Source organism: Rhamphochromis sp. 'chilingali' (genome assembly GCF_963969265.1).
Source record: "Rhamphochromis sp. 'chilingali' genome assembly, chromosome: 18".
Lineage (NCBI taxonomy): Eukaryota > Metazoa > Chordata > Actinopteri > Cichliformes > Cichlidae > Rhamphochromis > Rhamphochromis sp. 'chilingali'.
In genome coordinates this window covers 5,209,887-5,233,528 of record NC_137945.1, presented here as the reverse complement: position 1 = coordinate 5,233,528, position 23,642 = coordinate 5,209,887, and the positions used below count along the sequence as shown (strand labels likewise).

At 40.4% G+C, this 23,642-nt stretch overlaps 2 protein-coding genes across 3 annotated transcripts in view; one reads left to right on the top strand and one right to left on the bottom strand.

Annotated features, from left to right (window-relative positions):
• The window catches only part of LOC308385627 (uncharacterized protein), a gene marked incomplete at its 3' end in the record, with an annotated part of 121,348 nt that overhangs the window by 18,223 nt on the left and 79,483 nt on the right, over nt 1-23,642 (top strand). The window lies entirely within an intron of this gene.
• Nucleotides 2,839-22,984, bottom strand: LOC308385621 (uncharacterized protein). 2 transcript variants are annotated; one of them, XM_080864665.1, is made up of 4 exons: nt 22,081-22,984; nt 20,519-20,624; nt 11,065-11,661; nt 2,839-10,748 (listed from the first exon to the last, which is right to left on the bottom strand). In XM_080864665.1, the coding sequence occupies exons 2-4, from the start codon at nt 20,534-20,536 to the stop codon at nt 10,077-10,079; spliced, it is 1,287 nt and encodes a 428-aa protein (XP_080720791.1). In that variant the 5' UTR covers nt 20,537-20,624; nt 22,081-22,984; the 3' UTR covers nt 2,839-10,076. The 2 variants fall into 2 exon arrangements, with proteins under 2 accessions (XP_080720791.1, XP_080720792.1); XM_080864666.1 differs by lacking the exon at nt 22,081-22,984 and having other exon boundaries at nt 2,839-10,745; nt 20,519-21,161.

The following is a 23,642-nucleotide window of genomic DNA, read 5'->3' as shown; positions in this document are numbered from 1 at the left end:
ACTGCCCTCGACTGGTTTAAATCATATCTCGCTGATAGATCCTTATCAGTTAACTTAGGCACCTTCTCCTCTTCCTCCACTCCGGTCTGTTGTGGTGTGCCTTAAGGATCAGTTTTAGGCCCTATTCTCTTCTCATTGTATTTGCTCCATCTAGGCGAATCTGATGTGGGCACATTAAAGATAATTGTAAATGCCTTGGAGAGGGTTTACACCTTTTAAACAGGCTGATGGCCCTACTATAGTAAAGAGTACAGTACACTGCATAGACAGAGAGGAAAGATCTATAATTCTGTTGTAAAATGTAGCTCAGAAGTGTTTGGGTTCTTATGAGAGAGCAGCTTGATGTAACTAAGGTTGTCGTTTTCTTTGCAGATGAAAAATGAACGCTGTTTCATTTCTGTATATGATCTCATATTTTGTTTTCTTTTATGATATAACTGCCATCCTTCGAACAAAGAGTGGAGACTCAGATGGAGAGAAGATGACCATAAAATGTGAATTTGTTGTTTCCTTCTGACTTTAGGAAGGATGCACATTGTGAATTCTTTGAGTACACAATGGTGCCGATGTTCAGTAGTTAGAAAAGAAATCTCCATGTGTTGTTATGTGATTCTTAATTAATTATTTTAGATTCTTAATTGTGGTATCACAAAGGGTGGGAATGTGGTGGCAGATTTCTTTCCTCATGTATTAATCACATATTTAATCATATCACATTAGTTATAGTAATATCACTTTCTCACTTTTCTATAGTAAGAGCACTCCTGTCACTAGTTTACATGCATGTGGAAAGTTAACACAGTGAGGCCATTGTAATGGGAGACATTAAACAGATAATGAGACTCCTTCTGCTTATCAGGGATGTAAATCCTTAGGTGAATGCTAAGCAGAAAACAAGGTCATAAATAATTCTCTCTGTGAGGGAGGAGGTATAGCCACAACATGCCCAGGACCCACTACAGTTTGCATACAAGGCGGGTGTCGGAGTGGAGGATGCCATCCTGTACCTCCTACACAGAGCCCACTCACACCTGGATGGGGGAAAAGGCACGGTCAGGATACTGTTTCTTGACTTTTCCAGTGCCTTTAATACCATCCGGCCCTGTATGCTTCAGGAAAAACTGAACAGGATGGAGGTGGACCCCTGCCTGGTCGCTTGGATCTCCGACTACCTCACCGACAGACCACAGTACGTCAGGCTGAAGGACATCACGTCTGACACTGTGGTCAGCAGCACAGGAGCACCACAGGGAACTGTGCTGTCCCCTCTTCTCTTCACCCTGTACACCTCTGACTTCTGCTACAACTCTGAATTATGCCACATTCAGAAGTTTGCAGACGACACAGCCATCATGGGGTGTATCTGGGATGATCAGGAAGAGGAGTACAGAAGTCTGGTGAGGAACTTTGTCGCATGGAGTCACACAAACCACCTGCAACTCAACACCTCAAAGACTAAGGAACTGGTTGTGGACTTCGGGAGGTCTAGAGCAGGTCCACTGCCGGTTCAGATAGAGGGGGAGGAGGTGGAGGTGGTCAACAAGTACAAGTACCTCGGGCTGTGGGTGGACAATAAACTGGACTGGTCATGCAACACAGAGCACCTGTATAAAAAAGCCCAAAGCCGACTGTACTTCCTCAGGAGGCTGAGGTCTTTTAACATCTGCAGGAAGCTCCTGAGGATGTTTTACCAGTCGGTGGTTGCTGGAGTACTTTTCTATGCTGTGGTGTGCTGGGGGAGCAGCACAGCAAAGAGGGACTCATCCAGGCTGGAGAAACTGATCAGGAGGGCTAGCTCTGTGGTCGGCATGAAGCTGGACACTCTGGTGACAGTGGCAGAGAAAAGGACATTAAAGAAACTGATGGACATTATGGACAATGCCAGGCATCCTCTGCACACGGCCATTAACAACCAGAAGAGTCTGTTCAGTGACAGGTTGCTTCTCCCAAAGACAAGAACTAACAGACTTAAAAACTCCTTTGTCCCACACGCCATCAGACTGTTTAACTCCTCTCTGGAGGGGAGAGGGAGGGGAAACAGGAGGACAAAGGTGGGGGGAACAACTAAGCTGTAGTGCCTCTTCACCTCACTGTGCAATACATTTTGTGCAATACTTTTGTAAATAGTCAACAGTGCAATAGACCTCAATACTTGAAATGTGCAATTCACTTGTATTTTTTATTTTTTATTCCTATTTATTCTATTTATCCCCTTCGTATATTTTATTTATATTGTCTCTGTATTTATATATATGTGTGTGTGTGTGTGTGTGTGTGTGTGTGTGTGTGTGTGTGTGTATATATATATATATATAAAATATTCTGTAACTCTGTAACTTCTGTCGGTGCTGTGCTTTTTTGGAAATCGAATTTCCCAGAGGAACCCACCCGAGGGATTAATAAAGTTCTATCTAATCTAATCTATTCCCTCAACAATGTGGAGATCCAGTTTTCTCACCTTATGGCAGCTGAGGTGAGAAAAAACAATCCCAGGTGCATCCCCCGCAGCCCAGGTTTGTTTACCAGATAGGCTTTGGAAACGCTGGACACAACATGAGGCAATAAAGATGAGCAGAGAGAAAGAGTTCCAGGTGCACACTCAGTAAGTTTAATTAACTCTTGTCTCTAAACACACAGGTTAAGACAAGGTTTGCAAATGTAAGTAAAACAATGACATTTAACAATTTCAATGTAACAATAGTGTATACATGTCAGTGTAAGTCCAGTGTATACAGGTATATATGTCATAAAAAGTCCACAACACTGCCATTGGTATGGAATCAGAACGATGCCACCTTGAAACGAAACCGAAAAAAATATTGAAACCGAAAAAAAATATTGTAACTAGAGATGGCACGATACCACTTTTTTTATGTCCGATACCGATATCATAAATTTGGATATCTGCCGATACCGATATGAATCCGATATAGTATTTTTTAATCAACAAAACTGTTTTTTTTAAATATCTTGCTGCATTTTGCATAAGTTCATACTCAAGTTTAAAACAACAACTACACTAAAGCTATTCTGTTATACCTGTATGCAAAAAAAAAATAATTTCATAGTTCAGCAATACTGATCAATCTAATAAACTTAAACCTACACCATCCTCCCTATTCTGGTATTTTAAAGAGTACTTAGCGTAAATATTAAGCAACCTAACTAATAGGGTTCCAACTCCCAGCAACAACAAAAATAAATAAATAAAAAATAGGGAACCACCCCTCACACTCCACCTCATGATGCTTAATCCACGTAATCAACCTTAATTTGATGCAGTGTGAAAAAAAATGCACAGAAATCAATTATTTTTCAAGAAATATTAAATAGATTCAACATCTTTCTTCAACAAAATTGCAGACTGCACAGATGGTACCTTCCCAAAGGAAAAAGTACTATAGCTTACTAGGGTATATATATTAGACTTAATAGTCACTATATACAGTAATTGACTTCTATTCCTTTTACATCAAATTAAAACTTTGGGTGTCAGATAATTATTTATTAAAAGCCAGACATTTTAAATGAGAATAAGAAAGAAAAGTATGTCTTTGTGCCCCCTTTTCCCTGTTAATGCCCTATCGGCCCCCCTGGCTAAACTTTGCTAGATCCGCCCCTGCACAGTTACCAGCGTCAGCTACGTAGAAAAAGATCCAGGTCTAGAAAGTAATATAAATAAATTCTAACAACAGCTTATCAAGCTTAAACGTGCTGCTGTTGTTCAGCCGCTGGTTTCCTCTTTCTGGTGCAAAGTGGACCAAAAACAAACAAGAGAGACGGACTCGCGACAGAAAAGCCGATCAGCTGATCATTAAGCAGTTTCATGATTGAAGTAGCAGCAAGAAGAGGCAGTCGCTTGTTAAGCTTAACGCAGGAATGCTTTACAAACATTCAGAGATGGACTTACACACTTGCTTTACTTCTCTCGGGGATAACTTTATCGGAGATGAAATGCCGGGTTGCTAGCGAAGCTCCAAATGCTATCCAGACCACCGACAGGTCCCGCATGCCACAGCCGCTCTATCACGTGATGCATACTGCTCCGACGTGCTAACGTTCTGAGGTGAGTTACGGCGTGTTGCAAGTTTTGCGAGGTGCTTTCGAATCTTGTATTGAAACCGGAAAAAAAATTCATAGTGAAAAACAATTAATTGAAACTGTAATGTTTTTGTTTTCGCTTAAAAAAATTTTTTTTTTCGGTTTCAATCCATTTTTCAGTTTCAATCTGCTGGCACTGTTTTGGCGTCAGGGGCGCGCTGGGGGGGGGGGGGGGGGGGGGGCGGGGTTTCCGACCCGCATGTATTTCCATATATTATAGAGGCCACTAGTGCTGACCAAGCTGCCATCTTTCTCTCTTCCCGTCTTTCAATGGCTGCTTCAATTTCAGCTTGAACCTCCAAACCGCAAGTAAGTAATCATTTTTTGTCATCTTTTCTTGCTGTCCCACTGGGCTGGACATTAGTTTAGTTTTTTTAGCTACATCTGGTGAAGTTGTGGTAAAATGCTGGTATTAGCCTATTCGTCGTAGCAAGCTAGCCTGAAGCTAATATTTGCTAGATTTAGGGACACCCGTGTCTCTTCAGGAGTTGGAGGCCGGTGTTCTAGGAGCGGATCTCAGGATCTCAACAGGCAGTAACGTAATACATGCACCGGCGTTACGTATTTAAAATACAAAATATGAGTAAATGTATCCGTTACAGTTACTGTTCAATAGGTGATATTGAGAATACAGTTAGTTTGTTGAAAAAAATGGATTACATGGCGGTATTTTCCTGTTTCATATGTTAGGCTATGGTCTCTCTATTTTTGGTAATTCCACGCCGGTGGAAACCCAAACAAAACACGCAATAAGAGCCTCTAAAAATGATTATACAAAAATGATTTAATATGAAGGCAATAGCAGAGTGTTACAGGCATCGCCCTAAACAATGTAGCCTCATGGGCAGTGTAGTCCGTGCTGCAGGGAGAATGGACTGCCATACCCGTTATGTGTCTGTGAGCGAGCGAGTGAGGGAGGAAAAGGAAAAGTAGGAGTTGTCATGGAGCAGAAACGGGAGCTGGAAGCATGTAAATATAATAATAACCACTAAAGCCAAAAAGAGTGCCTGACGAGCCCAGCTGTAAGTAAGCTGTTAAGACTTGACTGTACACCGTGTTCATGTTTTCCTCCGAAACAATAAGCAGCCTTTCAACGCCTCTCTCTGTGTCTCGCTAGCAAACTTGACCCAGACAACAAAGTAAAGCTAGTTTTCAGCTACGACACGAACCGGACATATTAGCCAGAGGTCCCTTTACTACGGTTCGGAGCCGCTGACCTGTTTTCTATACGCGCTGAATAGTTTTCTACACGAGATCGCTGCAAAAAGTGCAGCCTTACCTAATGTCCACCTACTGTTACTCATTTATATTAAGATTTTAACATCTAGTTGGTATTGGTATGGCGAGTAGCCTTCAGTAATAGTAATAAATCACACAGCAATAGTACATTCATGTAGTTGTAAAGTATTCAGAATACATTACTTCTATAATCTTTGGTGGAATACATTTTAAAATTAACCTTCCCAACACTGTCAACAGGTTAGCACCTCATACTACAGTGCATCAAAGCAGTCTCATGAGCGCTGGGAAGGACAAGCCCAGAGCCCAAAACAGACAGTGCAGGAGATGACAAGGTTAGTAATTGTATGGTGAAAATTATACTTTGTTATCTTGATTTGCAAAAGAAAAGTAAATACAAAATCTGCTTCTCACATTTAGGGCATTTCCAAGATTTTTTTTTTCCAAAACTTCTTCAATTTCTTTCATTACAGCTGTCCTGTGCCAGAAGTTCTGTTGACCCACAGTGAGAGGCATCATTTCAGAAACACCAGGAAGACTGAAACTCGTCGCCAGGATCAAGCAGGGCTCGTGATCTTCACCAGCAGCTCCCTCACAAGAAGGATAAACCCAGCATTTCATGAACACTGATGGAGACCTTTGCTTTGTGTAATGTTAGAAGTACTCAGATAATCCTCAGAGGGTCTGGACTTTTACATTTTACATATAATAGAATAGAATTCAACTTTGTTGTCATTGCACATGCACAGGTACAGGGCAACGAAATGCAGTTTGCATCCATCCAGAAGTGCTTTAGCCATGATATAGATATGTTACAATATATATTAGCAATAATATAGATATGTAAGTATATTACAGAAATGGGTCTATTATGGTATGTTACAATGTACACGGTATGAAGTATGTTAAGAATATTCTATAACTATAAGTATGTACAGGCTATGAACAGGATATAAATATGAAAAACTATACAGAAATTTGAGATATACAGAAATGTGAACTATGGAAGTTATAAACAGTTGTAGGATTAAAAATTATCATATGTACAGAATGATTATTTATACAGAACTATACAGTAGTGCAGTTAAGTAATAGCTATAGCTATAAGCTATAGTAATAGCTTTAAGTCCTGTAGAAAGTTAAATATATGTTGTGCTCTCTGGTTACTCTGGTATGAATGACTCTGAATTACTTTATGATAAATAACACACTATTGTCAAAAAACAGTGAAAGAATACCAGGTCACAAGTTTTTAGTTCAAATACAAGTAACCACCTTTGACTTTAATCAGGTTTTATTTAATTGTGTCAGAGAAAACATCACGTGCTCTTCATGTAGCTGAGTACATTCAGTGTTTAAAACAGAAGTTGTGCAGGTCTGAGATCAGCAGTTTTCTGAAACACCAAACTGAGGTCCTGTTAATGCTGATGTATAGTGACACAGTTACAGGGGTGATTAATCCTTTTGACTTTTTGTCTTTAAATTTATCAATAAAACAGCTGCAGCTTTCACTGACAGCACATGTGGTACTTTAACCTTTGTACTGTTTTCTTCAGTTAATTTTGGAGTTACTACAAAGATTGAAGATATAGAATGATCTGTCTGCTGTCACTGGGTGGTGCTGAGGTCTGAATCTGAGGACAGCTCCTGTAATCACAAACAGAACAGAATCATCACAAACTGAAATATAAAGTTTATCTCTCAAACCTGAAATAGAGCTGATCCTTCTCCGTCCTCACACACTCGGGATCTGAAGTTGTTCAGTCCTACAGTTCTGCCGACAGCTGTTTATTTTTTTTATTTGTTTTAAAGGCCTTACTAACACATTTTCTAATATCATGTTTAACTTTGAGTTGTTGATGCTTTATAAATGGACATCTGCAAAGATGAGATGATGGAGCAGGGTTCAGTCGAGGTTCAGTCTGCTGCTGCATCCTGGTCACAACATACAGAGGTGTTATCAGCTCAGTATTGAACAAGAAATATTAATGTTTCAAATTATTTGTCTTAAAGGATGCAAGCTGTACAGAGTACTGCACATGTGACTTTGTGAACATAATTCATTAAAAATAATTTGGACAGTTTTTTAACCTGAATATTTGTAACAAACTCAGAAAAGAAAAAAATAATCAGGGGAAAAATGTAACATTTTAACTTAAACTGACAAGTGGAAGTAGTTGGTTTCAGTACATAAGTATCGGGCTTTGCTATTTAATCCGTAGCTATTGACTAATGAGGGGAATTTAAAAGTTGGCGTTAATGTCCTTCCACATGTGGAAAGCGACAGAAAACATGCTGCTGTTTGCACATATTTAATAATCAGCTCTGCACAGGAGCAGAAGCAGAGTCCAGCCTGTTGCTCTTACAGTATAATACTCATAATAAAAGTACAGTAACCGTGGTTAGTCACTGAGCAGCCCGGTGCATTTCTCTTGATTTCTTTAGTCAGGGTAAATTCATTCACCTGCACGGGTTAGCTAAACGAACTTTACAAAACAAGTTTCCCCAAAAGCCGAGTGCTCATTTTAGCTAGCTAGGTCCTTAGGTAGCTAGCTAAGGACCTAAATTACGGATTAGCTTACAAACACATTTAACTTACCAAAAATAATGCGGTGTGGCCTCAGGTCCTCCTGTCCGGTAGTCCAATTTACTGAAGAACACCTCAGGCTGTCACTTTGAAATAGTCGGTAATGTAAATGCTGGACCTCTCGGCATCTGCCATTCCCGAACAGACACGTGCGAGTTTGTCCGTGACCGCAGCCGCATCGTCAGTGTTTTCTCCAGTCATTGGTCAGCATTATAATATATGCAAATACATGCGGGTCGGAATCCCCGCCCCCCAGCGCGCCCCCGTACACCAAAACAGTGCCAGCAGAGTGAAACTGAAAAATGGTTTGAAACCGAAAAGTGGATTGAAACCGAAAAGTGGATTGAAACCGGAAAAAAAATTTGTAAGCGAAAACAAAAAATTTACAGTTTCAATTAATTGTTTTTCACTATCAATTTTTTTTTTCGGTTTCAATACAAGATTTTTCAGTACATTTATTTCAGTTAAAATATTTTTTTTCGGTTTCAATATTTTTTTCGGTTTCGTTTCAAGGTGGCATCATTCTGATTCCATACATTGGTGGCTTTTTTGCATTCAGCAGTTGCCTCATTCTTCTGACACACAAAACAAACCTTTGGACGACAGTACACACCAACTACACACTGCAAACACGGTAACCGTAGAAAATGTCTCACATCTCAAAACTTGTTCTCCTTCTTTTGCTCACTCTCTCTATCTCACTGGCATCCAGAGATGATTACTTTTTTCAAGTAACGAGTAAAGTAAGGGATTACTATTGCAAAAATGGTAATTAGATTACTGTTACTTTCCCGAAGGAACGCTCCGTTACTGCGTTACTAAAACCATGATTTTTTTTGCGAGAATGTCTCATGACAGTGACGTAAGCGAGTGCGACGTTCGTGACAACAGCTGTGTGCAGATCAACAATGGATAATATATCGGGAGAGAGTATGAGCGTGCAGCGTTTAAAGCGTGGAAGTACTGACCTTACTTTGAGTTTGATTCCATAAAAAGTGACAAAAACATTTGTGTCCGTTGTGCGTGGGAAGAAAACTTCTTTTACAGCGAAAAAACCCCTTAAACTTCCAAGCAAGCACCGAGTGCGCTAGGACGTAATGAGAAATTCACAGAGAAACTCGCGGATTCTTCAACAGACCACTGCGGCACACCTGCACCAGGGTAAACCTCAGTCTACTCTACTCCTGCTTTACAGGTGAAAATAGAGCAACAGGACCGCTAGTCTTTGATTTTATTTATTTTCTGCTGTGTTTTACTTGCATCTATTTGAAAGAGTGAGTGTAAACACAAAAAAATATTTTATTTTATGTGCTGGAATGTGCAGAAAATAGGTTTAAACCAAATTTCTTCCAGTCAGAGAATGATGCATATAATTAAATTTTTGCTTGATGCATAAAGTTAAAAGATTAAAACTAATTAAAAAAAGTTTTAAAAAGAGACTTTTTCATTTGATTACATTTTGAATGATGGATTATGTAGAAAAAGTAGAATAAGGCTGAAAGATCTATCGCTTTATCACCTCTTCAGGTTGTAAATCGTGTTGTTAAAAAGTAACTAAGTAATTAATTACTTTTGAAAATAAGTAATCAGTAATGTAACAGGATTACTTTTTTGGGGAAGTAATCAGTAATTAGTTACTGATTACTTTTTTCAAGTAACTTGACCAACACTGCTGGCGTCACTCCTAAAACTTCCCCATCTTCCTAAACAACCAAATGCCACATGTTGCCATATAGTTTTTTATTGATTGACGTGGTTCACTTTAACACAAATAGGGAAGGGGTGTTCTTTTTATTTATTCATTTCTTTGCCTGCAAGCGGAGAGTGTTTGCTAGTGCCTTCCTTAGAACATGCCGCTTATACCCTTTCTTTGTGCTCTAAATACAATGCTGTTTTATTTCTTTTTTTAAAAATTGCGTGTATTTTTTTTTTTAAACATAAATCTGGTTTTACATGGCCTGTCAACACAATTTAAAAACTGGTACATAGTTTGAAGTCCACACTTTCGACTCCAGTTGAAATGGAGATTCTGGGTTACTGCATCTTCTTGCTTTTAAATTGGTCATGTGACATTTGACACGCCAGTGACCACTGAGGGTTAAAATATTACTAGAGGAACATTTTTGTTCACAGCTGTCTCATCAGATTTTTACATCTGAACTCTGTGGAGCCTGATCTCAAGGGTTTTAAGTTTGACCCTCAAACTAGAAAAGGATCTTTCTGTCTCTTCAGAGTTACTGTGATCCAGTGATGGGAGTGATTTCAGCCCTGAGTGATCACGTTGATGTTTGCACAGAGCAGATAATTTAGTGAATGTTTGGGCACATTGGTAACAGTGAAACAGTTTATTAGTAACGTGGGATTGTTTGTGTTCAGAGTATAATCTGAGATTCCTAAAGCTCTTATCACACTGGTCACAGCTGTAGTTTCCTTCCATGTGTGTACGCTCATGAAGGTTACGATTACCTGAATGTGCGAAGCTTTTGTCACAGTGTCTGCACTTGTATGGTTTCTCTCCTGTGTGGACACGTTTGTGTTTTTTAAGCTGACCTGCAGTGATGAAAGATGACCCACACTGATCACAGACGTGCTTTTTAACCCCAATGTGAATCAGTTCATGTTCTTTTAAGTGATGTGATGTAGGGAAGCTTCTCCCACATTCTTTGCAGTATTTCAGTTTGTCTCCAGTGTGTTTACGTTGATGTCTTTTTAGGGCGTCTCGTCGACTGAAAGTTTTTCCACAAAGGTCACAACGAAACCCTTCCCCACCACCACAGCGATGACAGGGTTGAGAACTGGATCCATCTGTGTCGCTCTGCTTCTAAACAAAGACACAAAGACAGTGTAAGTCAGTCCTTCAACACTTTTATCCTGAACGTCGCCTGAAATCTCTGCAGACACCTAGTTACATTTGACTGTTTCAGTTAACACACTCAGTTTACTGGGCTGCAATAACTACAATACTACCACCATAATACTACAGTAATACTAAAATCATAACTGACATGAAAATCTGAATAATCACTCAGAGCTGCTTTTCCATGCAGTAGAATTGCTAACATGCTAACACAGTTTAATGAGCAGAGTTGTTCCAAACAGTCAGGCTAAAATGACAAGATAACAATATAAATACATACCTCACAGTAACTGCACTTGTAGAGTCCCTTTCTGTTGTGCATCTGTTGGTGTCGTCTCAGGTCATGTGGAGATTTAAAAGTCTTCTCACACAGGTCACATTTATAAGGTCGTCCCTCAGTGTGGGTAAACATGTGGCGTTGTAAGTTTGCGTCTGTTGCGAACTCTTTGCCACACTGTTCACAGCAGTACACATCATGTCTGGTGTGAATGCGTAGGTGTGTATTTCGATTCCGTATATGGCTGAAAGTTTTGCCACAGATGTCACAGCTGTATGCCTTAATTCCAGAGTGGGTAACTAGATGCCTCTGTAAGCTGCTACTGTAAGTAAAAGCTCTGCTACACTGATCACAGCTGTACGCTTTAACTCCACTGTGGATGAGTTGGTGTTGTTTTAGAGCAACCTTCCAGGAAAAAGTCTTCCCACACAAGTCACAGCTGAACGGTCTCTCTCCAGTGTGGATGACCTGATGATGTTTTAGTGAAGCCTTCGTAGTAAACTCTTTTCCACATTCATCACAGCTGTATGTTTTCTCTCCCTTTCTTCTGTGAGGTCTGTCGGCCTCCTGAGAGCGCTGACTTCTCGCTCCATGTTGGTCCTGCAGAGACAGAGATACAAACAGAGGCAGTGAGTGAAATGTAGTCGTGGAACAAACTCAACCTTCAAACTCCCTCCATTAACACTCGTTTTAAACCTGAAGGTGGAGTGTGGCACCAAACACCTTAAAGGTCTCTTATCCCCACCTGCTGGTAGTTCTAGCACATTACATCCAACCTGGTGTTAAAAATAATTCATGACTGTTCAAACCAATGACTGTAGAAAACGTCTCTATCGCTCACTAGTGTCTGGCTAGATCATAAGCCCCGCCTCTTCCATGTTAGCAGACGGGAAAATGGCGGCGCGTTAGCTGGACGCACACTTCCCTCCTCCGTGAATCTTTGCCAAGACACCTAACGTAATATCAACTTTTGAAGTTAAACTCTAACGGTATCTGCACCAGGTAAATCGGGCAGGGGTCGTGGTAAACCCTCACAACCTAAAATTGATTTCGGACCAACTAAACAAAGTGGAAAAGCTAAAGCTAGCGCCATGTCGGAAGAGTCAATTAGCGCTGAAGAGGAAGGACCAAGTCACGCTCCGATTCTTGAAGCTATCAAAGACTTGAAAACCGACTTCTCCAACAGGTTTGACGGAATAATGGCTGCAATTGAGGGAGTGAGAAACGAGGTCAGAGAGTGCAAGGAGCGTATTGTAAATGTCGAGACACGCATTTCCAACACTGAGGACCCGGTCGATAGCCTTCAGAGAAAAGTCCAGAGTCTCGAAAAGAAAACCAGAGATATGGAGGACAAAGTAATGGCCTTGGAAACAAGGGCCAGGAGGGCTAACCTGAGACTGGTGAATTTACCAGAGAAGGTGGAGGGAACGGATGCTTGCGCATTTCTGGAAACCTGGATCCCGGAGACGCTGGACATCCCTCTGCTGAAATTAAAGCCATTCCTAGAAAGGGCGCATCGAATCGGCCCGAGAAACGACCCAAACGCCCCCCCAAGAATACTGATCATGAAATTTCTGAGCGATAGGGATAAGGCAATGGTGCTGAAAGCGACCAAAATCAAAAAGCAAATACTCTACGAGGACAACCGGTGTGTTTCTACCCGGACATGGCAGCCGGCATACATAAGATGCAGAAAGAGTTCGACTCCGTGAGACGACAGCTCTGCAGCATGGGGATAAGACACGGGATGCTTCTCCCCGCCAGGCTCCTGGTGACCTACAAGGATAAAACACTGACTTTTGGCAAACCGGAGGACGCAGAGACTTTCGTTATGCGGATCCAAGCAGAGCGGGATGAATAGCGATACGGATAGAGTTGGTAAAATAATTGAACGTTTTGCTTGGCAGCTAATTCCTGGGGCTACTGTGAACTGATCATTGAAATATATTCACACTGAACATCTGTACATGCCTCCGTTATATCTGTACGGGGGTTAAAGACGCTGGTGATTACCTGCTTTGTGAGGGGGGGGGGGGGGGGGGGGATCGATTACTTTTTGTTTTCCAGGAGGAGACTCTGAGTTATAGTTACATTTAAATAGAGTTAAAGCACAGTAGACCCCTAACATTAAATTTATTTACATGAGTATATTTGGGATAGCAATAAATTCCTGGCAAAGCAATTATTATTTGTATGTAAAAGCTAACAATGGAGGGAGTGTTTAAGTTTAGGATAAGTCAATATCAATAATGTTGTCTGTGAAGGTTGGATCATCAATAATGTTGGATCATTCCTCAATAACTGTGGACTGGTCATTAGCATTACCGGAGTGTGTAGTAAGGAGAAGGGGAAACTGGCCCTTAGGTCAGAGGGGTTGTGTTCAAGGGTTGATGCAGTTAGAAGCATCTGTGTTGTCTGCATTGTTTTGGTTGTTTAAAGGTACACTTCTATATACTAGCATGAGAAGATCATCTGAAAATTGCAGCTATGTCCAATGTTTTAGAAATTAAGATGACATCGTGGAACTGTAGAGGGCTGCAAAAACTTAAAAAAGTTAAATAAGTGATGAGAAGGTTAAAAGATATGCATTCCAAAATAATTTTTCTCCAAGAGACTCATCTTACTAGAAAAGAGGACTTAAAGATTAAGCGGAGATGGCAGGGAGAGGTATTTTCAGCACCATTTAACTCCCAAGCGAGAGGGGTTTGGACTCTAATACACAAGTCCGTCCCCTTTAATGTTTGTAAGGTAATTGCAGATAGGATGGGAAGGTATTTGATTGTTCAGGGTACTCTCTATACAGAACCTCTGATTTTAGTTAATATTTAGGCCCCAAATAAGGATGAACCATCTTTTTTTAATAACCTGTTCTGCACGCTGTCAGCACTTAATTCAATTCAATTTTATTTATATAGCGCCAAATCACAACAAAAGTCGCCTCAAGGCGCTTCATAGATACAGAGAAAAACCCAACAATCATATGACCCCCTATGTGCAAGCACTTTGGCGATAGTGGGAAGGAAAAACTCCCTTTTAACAGGAAGAAACCTCCGGCAGAACCAGGCTCAGGGAGGGGCGGCCATCTGCTGCGACCGTTTGGGGTGAGAGAAGGAAGACAGGATAAAGACATGCTGTGGAAGAGAGACAGAGGTTAATAACAGATATGATTCAATGCAGAGAGGTCTGTTAATACATAGTGAGTGAGAAAGGTGACTGGAAAGGAAAAACTCAATGCATCATGGGAATCCCCCAGCAGCCTATGTCTATTGCAGCACAACTAAGGGAGGATTCAGGGTCACCTGGTCCAGCCCTAACTATATGCTTTAGCAAAAAGGAAAGTTTTAAGCCTAATCTTAAAAGTAGAGATAGTGTCTGTCTCCTGAATCCAAACTGGAAGCTGGTTCCACAGAAGAGGGGCCTGAAAACTGAAGGCTCTGCCTCCCATTCTACTTTTAAATACTCTAGGAACAACAAGTAGGCCTGCAGAGCGAGAGCGAAGTGCTCTAATAGGGTGATATGGTACTACAAGGTCATTAAGATAAGATGGGGCCTGATTATTTAAGACTTTATATGTGAGGAGCAGGATTTTGAATTCAATTCTGGATTTAACAGGAAGCCAATGAAGGGAAGCCAAAACAGGAGAAATATGCTCTCTCTTTCTAGTCCCTGTCAGCACTCTTGCAGCAGCATTTTGGATTAGCTGAAGGCTTTTCAGTGAGTTTTTTGGACATCCTGATAATAATGAATTGCAGTAGTCCAGCCTGGAAGTAATAAATGCATGAACTAGTTTTTCAGCGTCACTCTGAGACAGGATATTTCTAATTTTAGAGATGTTGCGCAAATGGAAGAACGCAGTCTTACATATTTGTTTAATATGTGCGTTGAAGGACATGTCCTGGTCAAAAATGACTCCAAGGTTCCTCACAGCGTTACTGGAGGCCAAGGTAATGCCATCCAGAGTAAGAATCTGGTTAGATACCATATTTCACGTCGGCAGTAATGACACCCGGTTACGCCAATCGGAGGTCACTAAAATCAATATTGAATCGTTGTGCAACTTTGCTAAAACAATGTTGGACTCTGTAGTTTTCTCTGGTCCCCTCCCCAATCAGACCAGGAGTGACATGTTTAGCTGCATGTTCTCCTTAAATTGCTGGCTGTCTGAGTGGTGTCCCAGAAACGATGTGGGCTTCATAGATAATTGGCAAACCTTCTGGAGGAAACCTGGTCTTGTTAGGAGAGACGGCATCCATCCCACTTTGGATGGAGCAGCTCTCATTTCTAGAAATATGGACAAATTTATTAAACCCCCCCAAAATATGACTATCCAGAGTTGGGACCAGGAAGCAGAGTTGCAGTCTTACACGCCTCTCTGCAGCTTCTCTCCTCCTGCTACCCCCCCCCCCAAAAACCCATCTCCATAGAGACTGTGTCAGCTCCCAAACAGACAAAAAACAAACTAAAAACCAGCAACAAACAACTTAAACATAAACAATCACAAAGAAAGAACAATACAGTATCCACATCTGAACCAAAGAGTAAAACAGTGAAATGTGGATTATTAAATATTAGGTCTCTCTCCTCCAAGTCTCTGTTAGTACATGACTTAATAATTGATCAACAAATCGATTTACTCTGCCTTACAGAAACCTGGTTGCAGCAGGATGATTATGTTAGTTTAAACGAATCAACGCCCCCGAGTCATTCTAACTACCAGAAATCTCAAAGCACAGGCCGAGGGGGCGGTGTGGCAGCAATTTTTCACACCAGCCTATTAATTAATGAAAGACCAAGACAGACTTTTAATTCATTTGAAAGCCTGATGCTTAACATTGTCCACCCCAGCTGTGAAACTCAGAAACCAGTCTTACTTGTTATCATCTATCGTCCACCTGGGCCTTACAGAGAGTTTCTGTCTGATTTCTCAGATTTATATCTAATTTAGTTCTGAGCTCAGATAAAATAATTATTGTGGGTGATTTTAACATCCATGTAGATGCTAAAAATGACAGCCTCAACATGGCATTTAATCTGTTATTAGACTCAATTGGTTTCTCTCAAAATGTAAAAGAACCCACCCACCACTTTAATCACACTCTAGATCTTGTTTTAACATATGGCATAGAAACTGAACATTTAACAGTGTTTCTTGAAAACCCTCTCCTGTCTGATCATTTCCTGATAACATTTACATTTACAATAATTGATTACACAGCGGTGGAGAGTAGACTTTATCACAGTAGATGTCTTTCTGAAAGCACTGTAACTAAGTTTAAGAATATAATCCACCCACTGTTAGCATCTTCAATGCCCTGTACCAACATAGAGCAGAGCAACTATCTGAACGCTACCCCAACAGAGGTCGATTATCTTGTTAATAATTTTATCTCCTCACTACGTACGACTCTGGATACTGTAGCTCCTGTGAAAACTAAGGTCTCTAATCAGAAGTACCTGACTCCGTGGTATAATTCTCAAACACGTACCCTAAAGCAGATGACTCGTAAGCTGGAGAGGAAATGGCGTGTCACAAATTTAGAGGATCATCATTTAGCCTGGAGAAATAGTTTGCTGCTTTATAAGAAAGCCCTCCACAAAGCCAGAACATCTTACTATTCGTCACTGATTGAAGAAAATAAGAACAACCCCAGGTTTCTCTTCAGCACTGTAGCCAGGCTGACAAAAAGTCAGAGCTCTTTTGAGCCAACAATCCCTTTAACGTTAACTAGTAACGACTTCATGAACTTCTTCACAAATAAAATTTTTATCATTAGAGAAAAAATTACCAATAATCATCCCACAGATGTAATATTATCTACAGCTACTCTTAGTATCATTGATGTTAAGTTAGACTCTTTTTCTCTAATTGATCTTTCTGAGTTAACTTCAATAATTACTCCTTCCAAACCACCGACGTGTCTTTTAGACCCCATTCCTACAAAACTGCTCAAAGAAGTCCTGCCATTAATTAATTCTTCGATCTTAAATATGATCAACCTATCTCTAATAATCGGCTATGTACCACAGGCCTTCAAGCTGGCTGTAGTTAAACCTTTACTCAAAAAGCCATCTCTAGACCCAGCAGCCTTAGCTAATTATAGGCCAATCTCCAACCTTCCTTTCATATCTAAAATCCTTGAAAGAGTAGTTGTCAAACAGCTAACAGATCATCTGCAGAGGAATGGTTTATTTGAAGAGTTTCAGTCAGGTTTCAGAGCTCATCACAGCACAGATACAGCTTTAGTAAAGGTTACAAATTATCTTCTTATGGCCTCTGACAGTGGACTCATCTCTGTGCTTGTCCTGCTAGACCTTAGTGCAGCATTTGATACTGTCGACCATAATATCCTATTAGAGCGATTAGAACATGCTGTAGGTATTACAGGTACTGCACTGCAGTGGTTTGTATCATATCTATCTAATAGACTCCAGTTTGTGCATGTAAATGGAGAGTCCTCTTCACACACTGAGGTTAATTATGGAGTTCCACAGGGTTCAGTGCTAGGGCCAATTCTGTTTACATTATACATGCTTCCCTTAGGCAGCATCATTAGAAGACATAGCATACATTTTCACTGCTATGCAGATGACACCCAGCTCTATCTGTCCATGAAGCCAGATAACACACACCAATTAGTTAAACTGCAGGAATGTCTTAAAGACATAAAGACCTGGATGGCCGCTAACTTTCTGCTTCTTAATTCAGATCAAACTGAGGTTATTGTACTCGGCCCTGAAAAGCTTAGAAATATGGTATCTAACCAGATTCTTACTCTGGATGGCATTACCTTGGCCTCCAGTAACGCTGTGAGGAACCTTGGAGTCATTTTTGACCAGGACATGTCCTTCAACGCACATATTAAACAAATATGTAAGACTGCTTTCTTCCATTTGCGCAACATCTCTAAAATTAGAAATATCCTGTCTCAGAGTGACGCTGAAAAACTAGTTCATGCATTTATTACTTCCAGGCTGGACGACTGTAATTCATTATTATCAGGATGTCCAAAAAACTCGCTGAAAAGCCTTCAGCTAATCCAAAATGCTGCAGCAAGAGTACTGACAGGGACTAGAAAGAGAGAGCATATTTCTCCTGTTTTGGCTTCCCTTCATTGGCTTCCTGTTAAATCCAGAATTGATTTCAAAATCCTGCTCCTCACATACAAGGTCTTAAATAATCAGGCCCCATCTTATCTTAATGACCTTGTAGTACCATATCACCCTATTAGAGCACTTCGCTCTCGTTCTGCAGGCCTACTTGTTGTTCCTAGAGTATTTAAAAGTAGAATGGGAGGGAGAGCCTTCAGTTTTCAGGCCCCTCTTCTGTGGAACCAGCTTCCAGTTTGGATTTGGGAGACAGACACTATCTACTTTTAAGATTAGGCTTAAAACTTTCCTTTTTGCTAAAGCATATAGTTAGGGCTGGACCAGGTGACCCTGAATCCTCCCTTAGTTATGCTGCAATAGACGTAGGCAGCCGGGGGTTTCCCATGATGCATTGAGTATTTCTTCCTCAGTCATCTTTCTCACTCACTATGTATTAACAGACCTCTCTGCATTGAATCATATCTGTTATTAACCTCTGTCTCTCTTCCACAGCATGTCTTTTATCCTGTCTTCGTTCTCTCACCCCAACCGGTCGCAGCAGATGGCCGCCCCTCCCTGAGCCTGGTTCTGCCGGAGGTTTCTTCGTGTTAAAAGGGAGTTTTTCCTTCCCACTGTTGCCAAAGTGCTTGCTCATACGGGGTCATATGATTGTTGGGTTTTTCTCTGTATCTATGAAGCGCCTTGAGGCGACTTTTGTTGTGATTTGGCGCTATATAAATAAAATTGAATTGAAAATTGAATTGAATCAATAAGCCAGAATGAAATTACACTTTTTGAACTTTATATTTAAGCATGTAACAGACATTCATGCAATATAATGAAATAAATAAAGAATATTTGCTTTGTGTATTTGCTTCAATCTTTTAACACAGGTTCTCTCCTGTGAAATACAACTTTTTAAAAAGCCTATTTACTAATATGTAAGTATACATTAATATATAACAAATATGAGTGCTGTCAAACAATTAAAATATTTAATCATATTCATCACAGGGTTACTGTGGATTCATTTATTCTTTGTTTCCTTTTATATATTTCCATAAATTTCTAATTTCTTCAATGATAAAAAACTCAAATTAACAGTTACTATTTTGGTTTAATGAAGTAAAATATCTGTTTGTAACCTGAGGGTTTTTACTTCTACTCCTTACATTTAAAAAACGGATGTGTTACTTTTGGTCTGAGGAATTTAAGGAGAGTTATTTCATCACTGCAGGCATCAAACATCAAACCAACTTGAGAAACGGGAAAAGTAACACATGAAAGAATCCTGATCGTGTACTAATCACCAGGGTATGAAACATAAAAAGAGATGAAAGAGGCAAAACTGTGAGTCATAGTCAGGAGTTAAAGTGAGACGTTGTTCTTCCTTCTTTTTTGCACAGCACCTGAACAAACAGGTAATTTCAAATGCAGCGTTTCTATCAACAAACATCAGCAAACACACAAACTGTTTGTGTGCGGTTTGTCTCACAGTGTGTTGCTGGCTAAAGGTCCAGCTGCTGTACATCACAGGGAGAGAAAAGAAAGAGAGCTAACTTCACTCAGAGATGGAGAAAGATAAGACACACAGGACAGGAGAGGAAGAAGAGAGGTTCGAGTTAAAGGGAAGGACTGCTCAGTGGGATTTGATCAACTGGAGATTAAAGCTTACATGTAAGTCCTCATGTGTTGAAATCAGAACACAGAATCATCATAGTGAAAGATGCTGCAAAACAATCTGAGGCAGATTAACTGTGTTATTTAAAGACTGCATGAAGATCCTCTGCAGGTTAGTGCAGGATAAACAGGTTCGTTTGCTGAACTGTGATGGATTTAAAGTAAAGAACAGTGTGTGACTGGTGCACAGTGACTGTGGTGCTCATGTCACAGTTAGATTACATCAAGTGTAGCAGAGATTCATTTAAACTGAAGCTCATGATGCTGACACAATGTATAATCACACTTGCACAGTCCAATCACTTTATAACCAGTTATAGTAGTTTCTCATAGGTAATACAGCAACAAGCTTTATGAATATTCATGTGTGTAACCAATAAAAACAACCTGCAGGGGTAAAGCAAGTTGACGTGGGTTGGAGACAATTGCTTCCCCCTCGCGAGTGAAAACTTGAGCTCTGTGTGACCTCGTTCCTGAGTGAGTTTCTGTTTATCCAGCAGTATCAGGGGTAAAACTCTGACAAATGTCCATTTGATTATTAATAATGTTGATGAATAAACCTTCCTTATTTTAACATGTGCTGTGGTCTCTAAAAAACAACATAATATACAACACAGTCATATAACAGGTTGGGAGGATGAGAGTTTTAGACGTGACTGATTATTTGGTGAAACTGTGATATTTTCCTCACCTTCTGTGTTGAGCTCATTGTTTCCTCTGTAGTGACTCAGCTGAGTCCAGATGGCTGAAAATGTTCCTCTGCTGCTCCGTCAGACTCTTCTCCTCCTGCTGATCAGCTGGGACACAAAACAGATCTTTGTTAGGCTCCACACTGCACTGAAGAGTCAAAGTGTCTCATATGTTCATCTGACAACACAAAGTACAAATTTCACTCTGATTGCTTGTAGAAATCTTGTGAGACGTGTTGTGCTGCAAAGTGAGGAAACTCTCTCACTCACTTATACTTCAGGAGGAACTTTGTGACATTGGCTCTAATATTCTAAGCAGCCCTTTACTATGACAGGGCCAGAAAGTCCTATTTGAAGGTTTGGGAGAAGGACCATGTTAAAGGTGGATTGGGGTTTATACACTTTGTTATGATACAGGTAAGGCTGTAAGAGCCTGAGAAGGTGTCCTGAATGAACCTCTAAAACCAGTTTTCAGCTAACGACTCTGCTTCAGTCTGGAAAACAGCAACTACAAGTTTAAAGACTCCATCAACAATTCACACCCAGCAACAGCCTGAACAGCTCCTCCTGTGGTTTCCACAAACAGGGACAGACCTGTTACTCCCCCACCCCACACTTTCCACACCTTCAGCCCCCCAGTCCCACCACCTCCACCATTCCCCAAACTTTGATTCTGTTCATCTTGACGTAGCTTTTGCAGTAGGAAAAACGTTTCAGCCCTCATCTACGTGACTTCTTCAGTTTCAGCTGACTGCAGCTTTCCCCAATCTTCAACAGTGCATTTGCATAATGACTGAAACGAGCACCACTGAAGGAACAATGGGCTGGGAGGTCAGTTATTGAGCATTAATATGCTTGATCATTGATCAACAACCACTGATCAAATGCTGTGATTGCAGCGACTCCCCAACTCTCTGTGAATGGTACTCATGGCCATTGATCAGCAGTCTTTGATTAATGAGCTTTGATCAGTGGTTTCAGTGCTTTCCTTCCTGCTTTGACTGCAGCTGTGTTTGACAAAGGAAGACATTATTACATTCTTCACACTCTCCTGCACATTAACCACCACAATATATTTTATTCTCTGTGCTTTCAAATATGAACACTGTTTACTTTCATCTCTGTTTCATTAGTTTTTGTTAACATCTTCCTGTGCATCACTTTACAGCAGCCACACTCATTAAAATGAGACTTTGTAGGAGTTCACTTCCTCTCATGTGTTCATCCACAGCAGCTGGACAATAAAGTTTATTGTGACCCTGATACTGCAGCAGATCGCGCTCATCCATTTCCTGTTATCACTTCAAATAGAAATGAGGCTGTAGAGGTTTGGTGCAGGCAGAAAAACAGCTGCAGGGACAATGAAAAGACTTTTCTGCTCCAACTTCTCCCAGCATGCTGAGCTAATGATTAGTTGGTGTTTTTCTCCAAACACTCTCTCACTCTTCTCTCAACGTGTTCACAATAAACTGTGAACAGACACCGAGGAGAGCAGCAGAAGACCTCATTCAGGAGCTAAACTCAACATGAACTGAACTCACAGTAAAGTTAGCTCGGTGCTTACCTTTAGATGAGCCCACAAACCGAGAGAAACTCCGCGATGAAGCTGCAACTCTTTCCAAACACAGGAAACAGATCAGGGAGCAGAGACCCACGTGGTTCACGCTGATCTCAGCTACGATCCAGGAGACAAGGGTGGGCAGATCGATGCAGATATCGATCCAAACGTTGGTTTAGTTTGTTTTAGCATCCAAATTCACTATTTTCTTCGCTTTGGATGAAAAAATAGCTCCGTCTGTCATCCCGGAAGGCGCTTCGTCTTCTTTACATCGTTTATTGGCGGTTGTCAAACAACAAAATGGTGCTTTACCGCCACCAACTGGTGTGGAGTGTGAACTGGCACGTCGACCCTCAAATGCACACAAACAATTTACTCCCTTTTAAAAACTGGAATAAGGCCTGATAACTTTCACCTCTTGTTGAATATTGAAATATCTTTTGAATTAGTTAAATGTCAGAATAAAAAGAGGGAGCTGTCTATGTTAATCACTTTCATCAAATTTAGGAGTACATATACACTAAGTTTATTGTTAATTAATAAGAAAACTCCAGACGATTCCATTCTGAGCTGAAGAAGCTTCTGATAGGTTAGTAGAGTCCATGTGAGTAAATTGGTGGCACAGCTGTGGATGCATATAAGGCAAAACACAGAGCCTGTTTCTTTGCCATGGGAAAATCAAGAGACGTCAACCAAAACACCAGGAAAAGAACTGTGGAGTTCCATAAGTGTGGCTCAATTTTGAATACAATTTGGTGCCATTTACAATTAAGAAATACAGATTAAATAAAGTTAACAAATGTTTTTTTATATTTATCAATCTAAAAAAATAAACATTTAGTCTGATTTGATGTTACAATTAAAAAAGTGTTTGTGTTTTGATCTGAAGAGTGTGTAAATATCTGATTTCAACTGTATATTTGATGATTGTCAGCACAAAGAGGGAGAGAGAGGAACAGAGAGGGAGATGGAGAATGAGGACAGAACAGAGATGGAACAAGAGCAGGTGAGATACACATGTTAGTCAAATGGTTGTTTACCAAAAGTATCACCGTATCATAGGTACTCATGTATCTCGTACCTAGTGTTTCTTTTTAGGTTTGCTATTTTTAAAATTCTACATTTATTAAGTTATGCAGGCTTTTTTGCACAACAAGGCTAAATAATTATATACATTTTTCTCAATCTAAATATTGTACTTTGGTAGAATTTAAAAAATAAGTGTAGTGCAGGTCTATGATGATTTTTAGTGCTACTATCATCTAGTTCTGATTCTGGTTCTGTCTTGGTTACTGTTGTAGTCCTGTTTTAAATCCGGATCAGTTCTGGGTCTGGTTGAATTGGGGTTTAGTCCTTGTGTCTTGATGCAGCCCCGACTTTGTTTTAAAAAACTAGTTTAAGGTATCCTGCATATGTGATATATTTTTCCCTATATGAAGTCATTCTTTTTGGAACAAAACTCAAAACAGAGCCTATTAATCTTTCAGTCATTTCTACCCCCCCCCCCCCCCCCCCCCCCCCCCCAAAAAAAAAAAAAAAAAAAATCCCACATGCATACTACCCTTTAG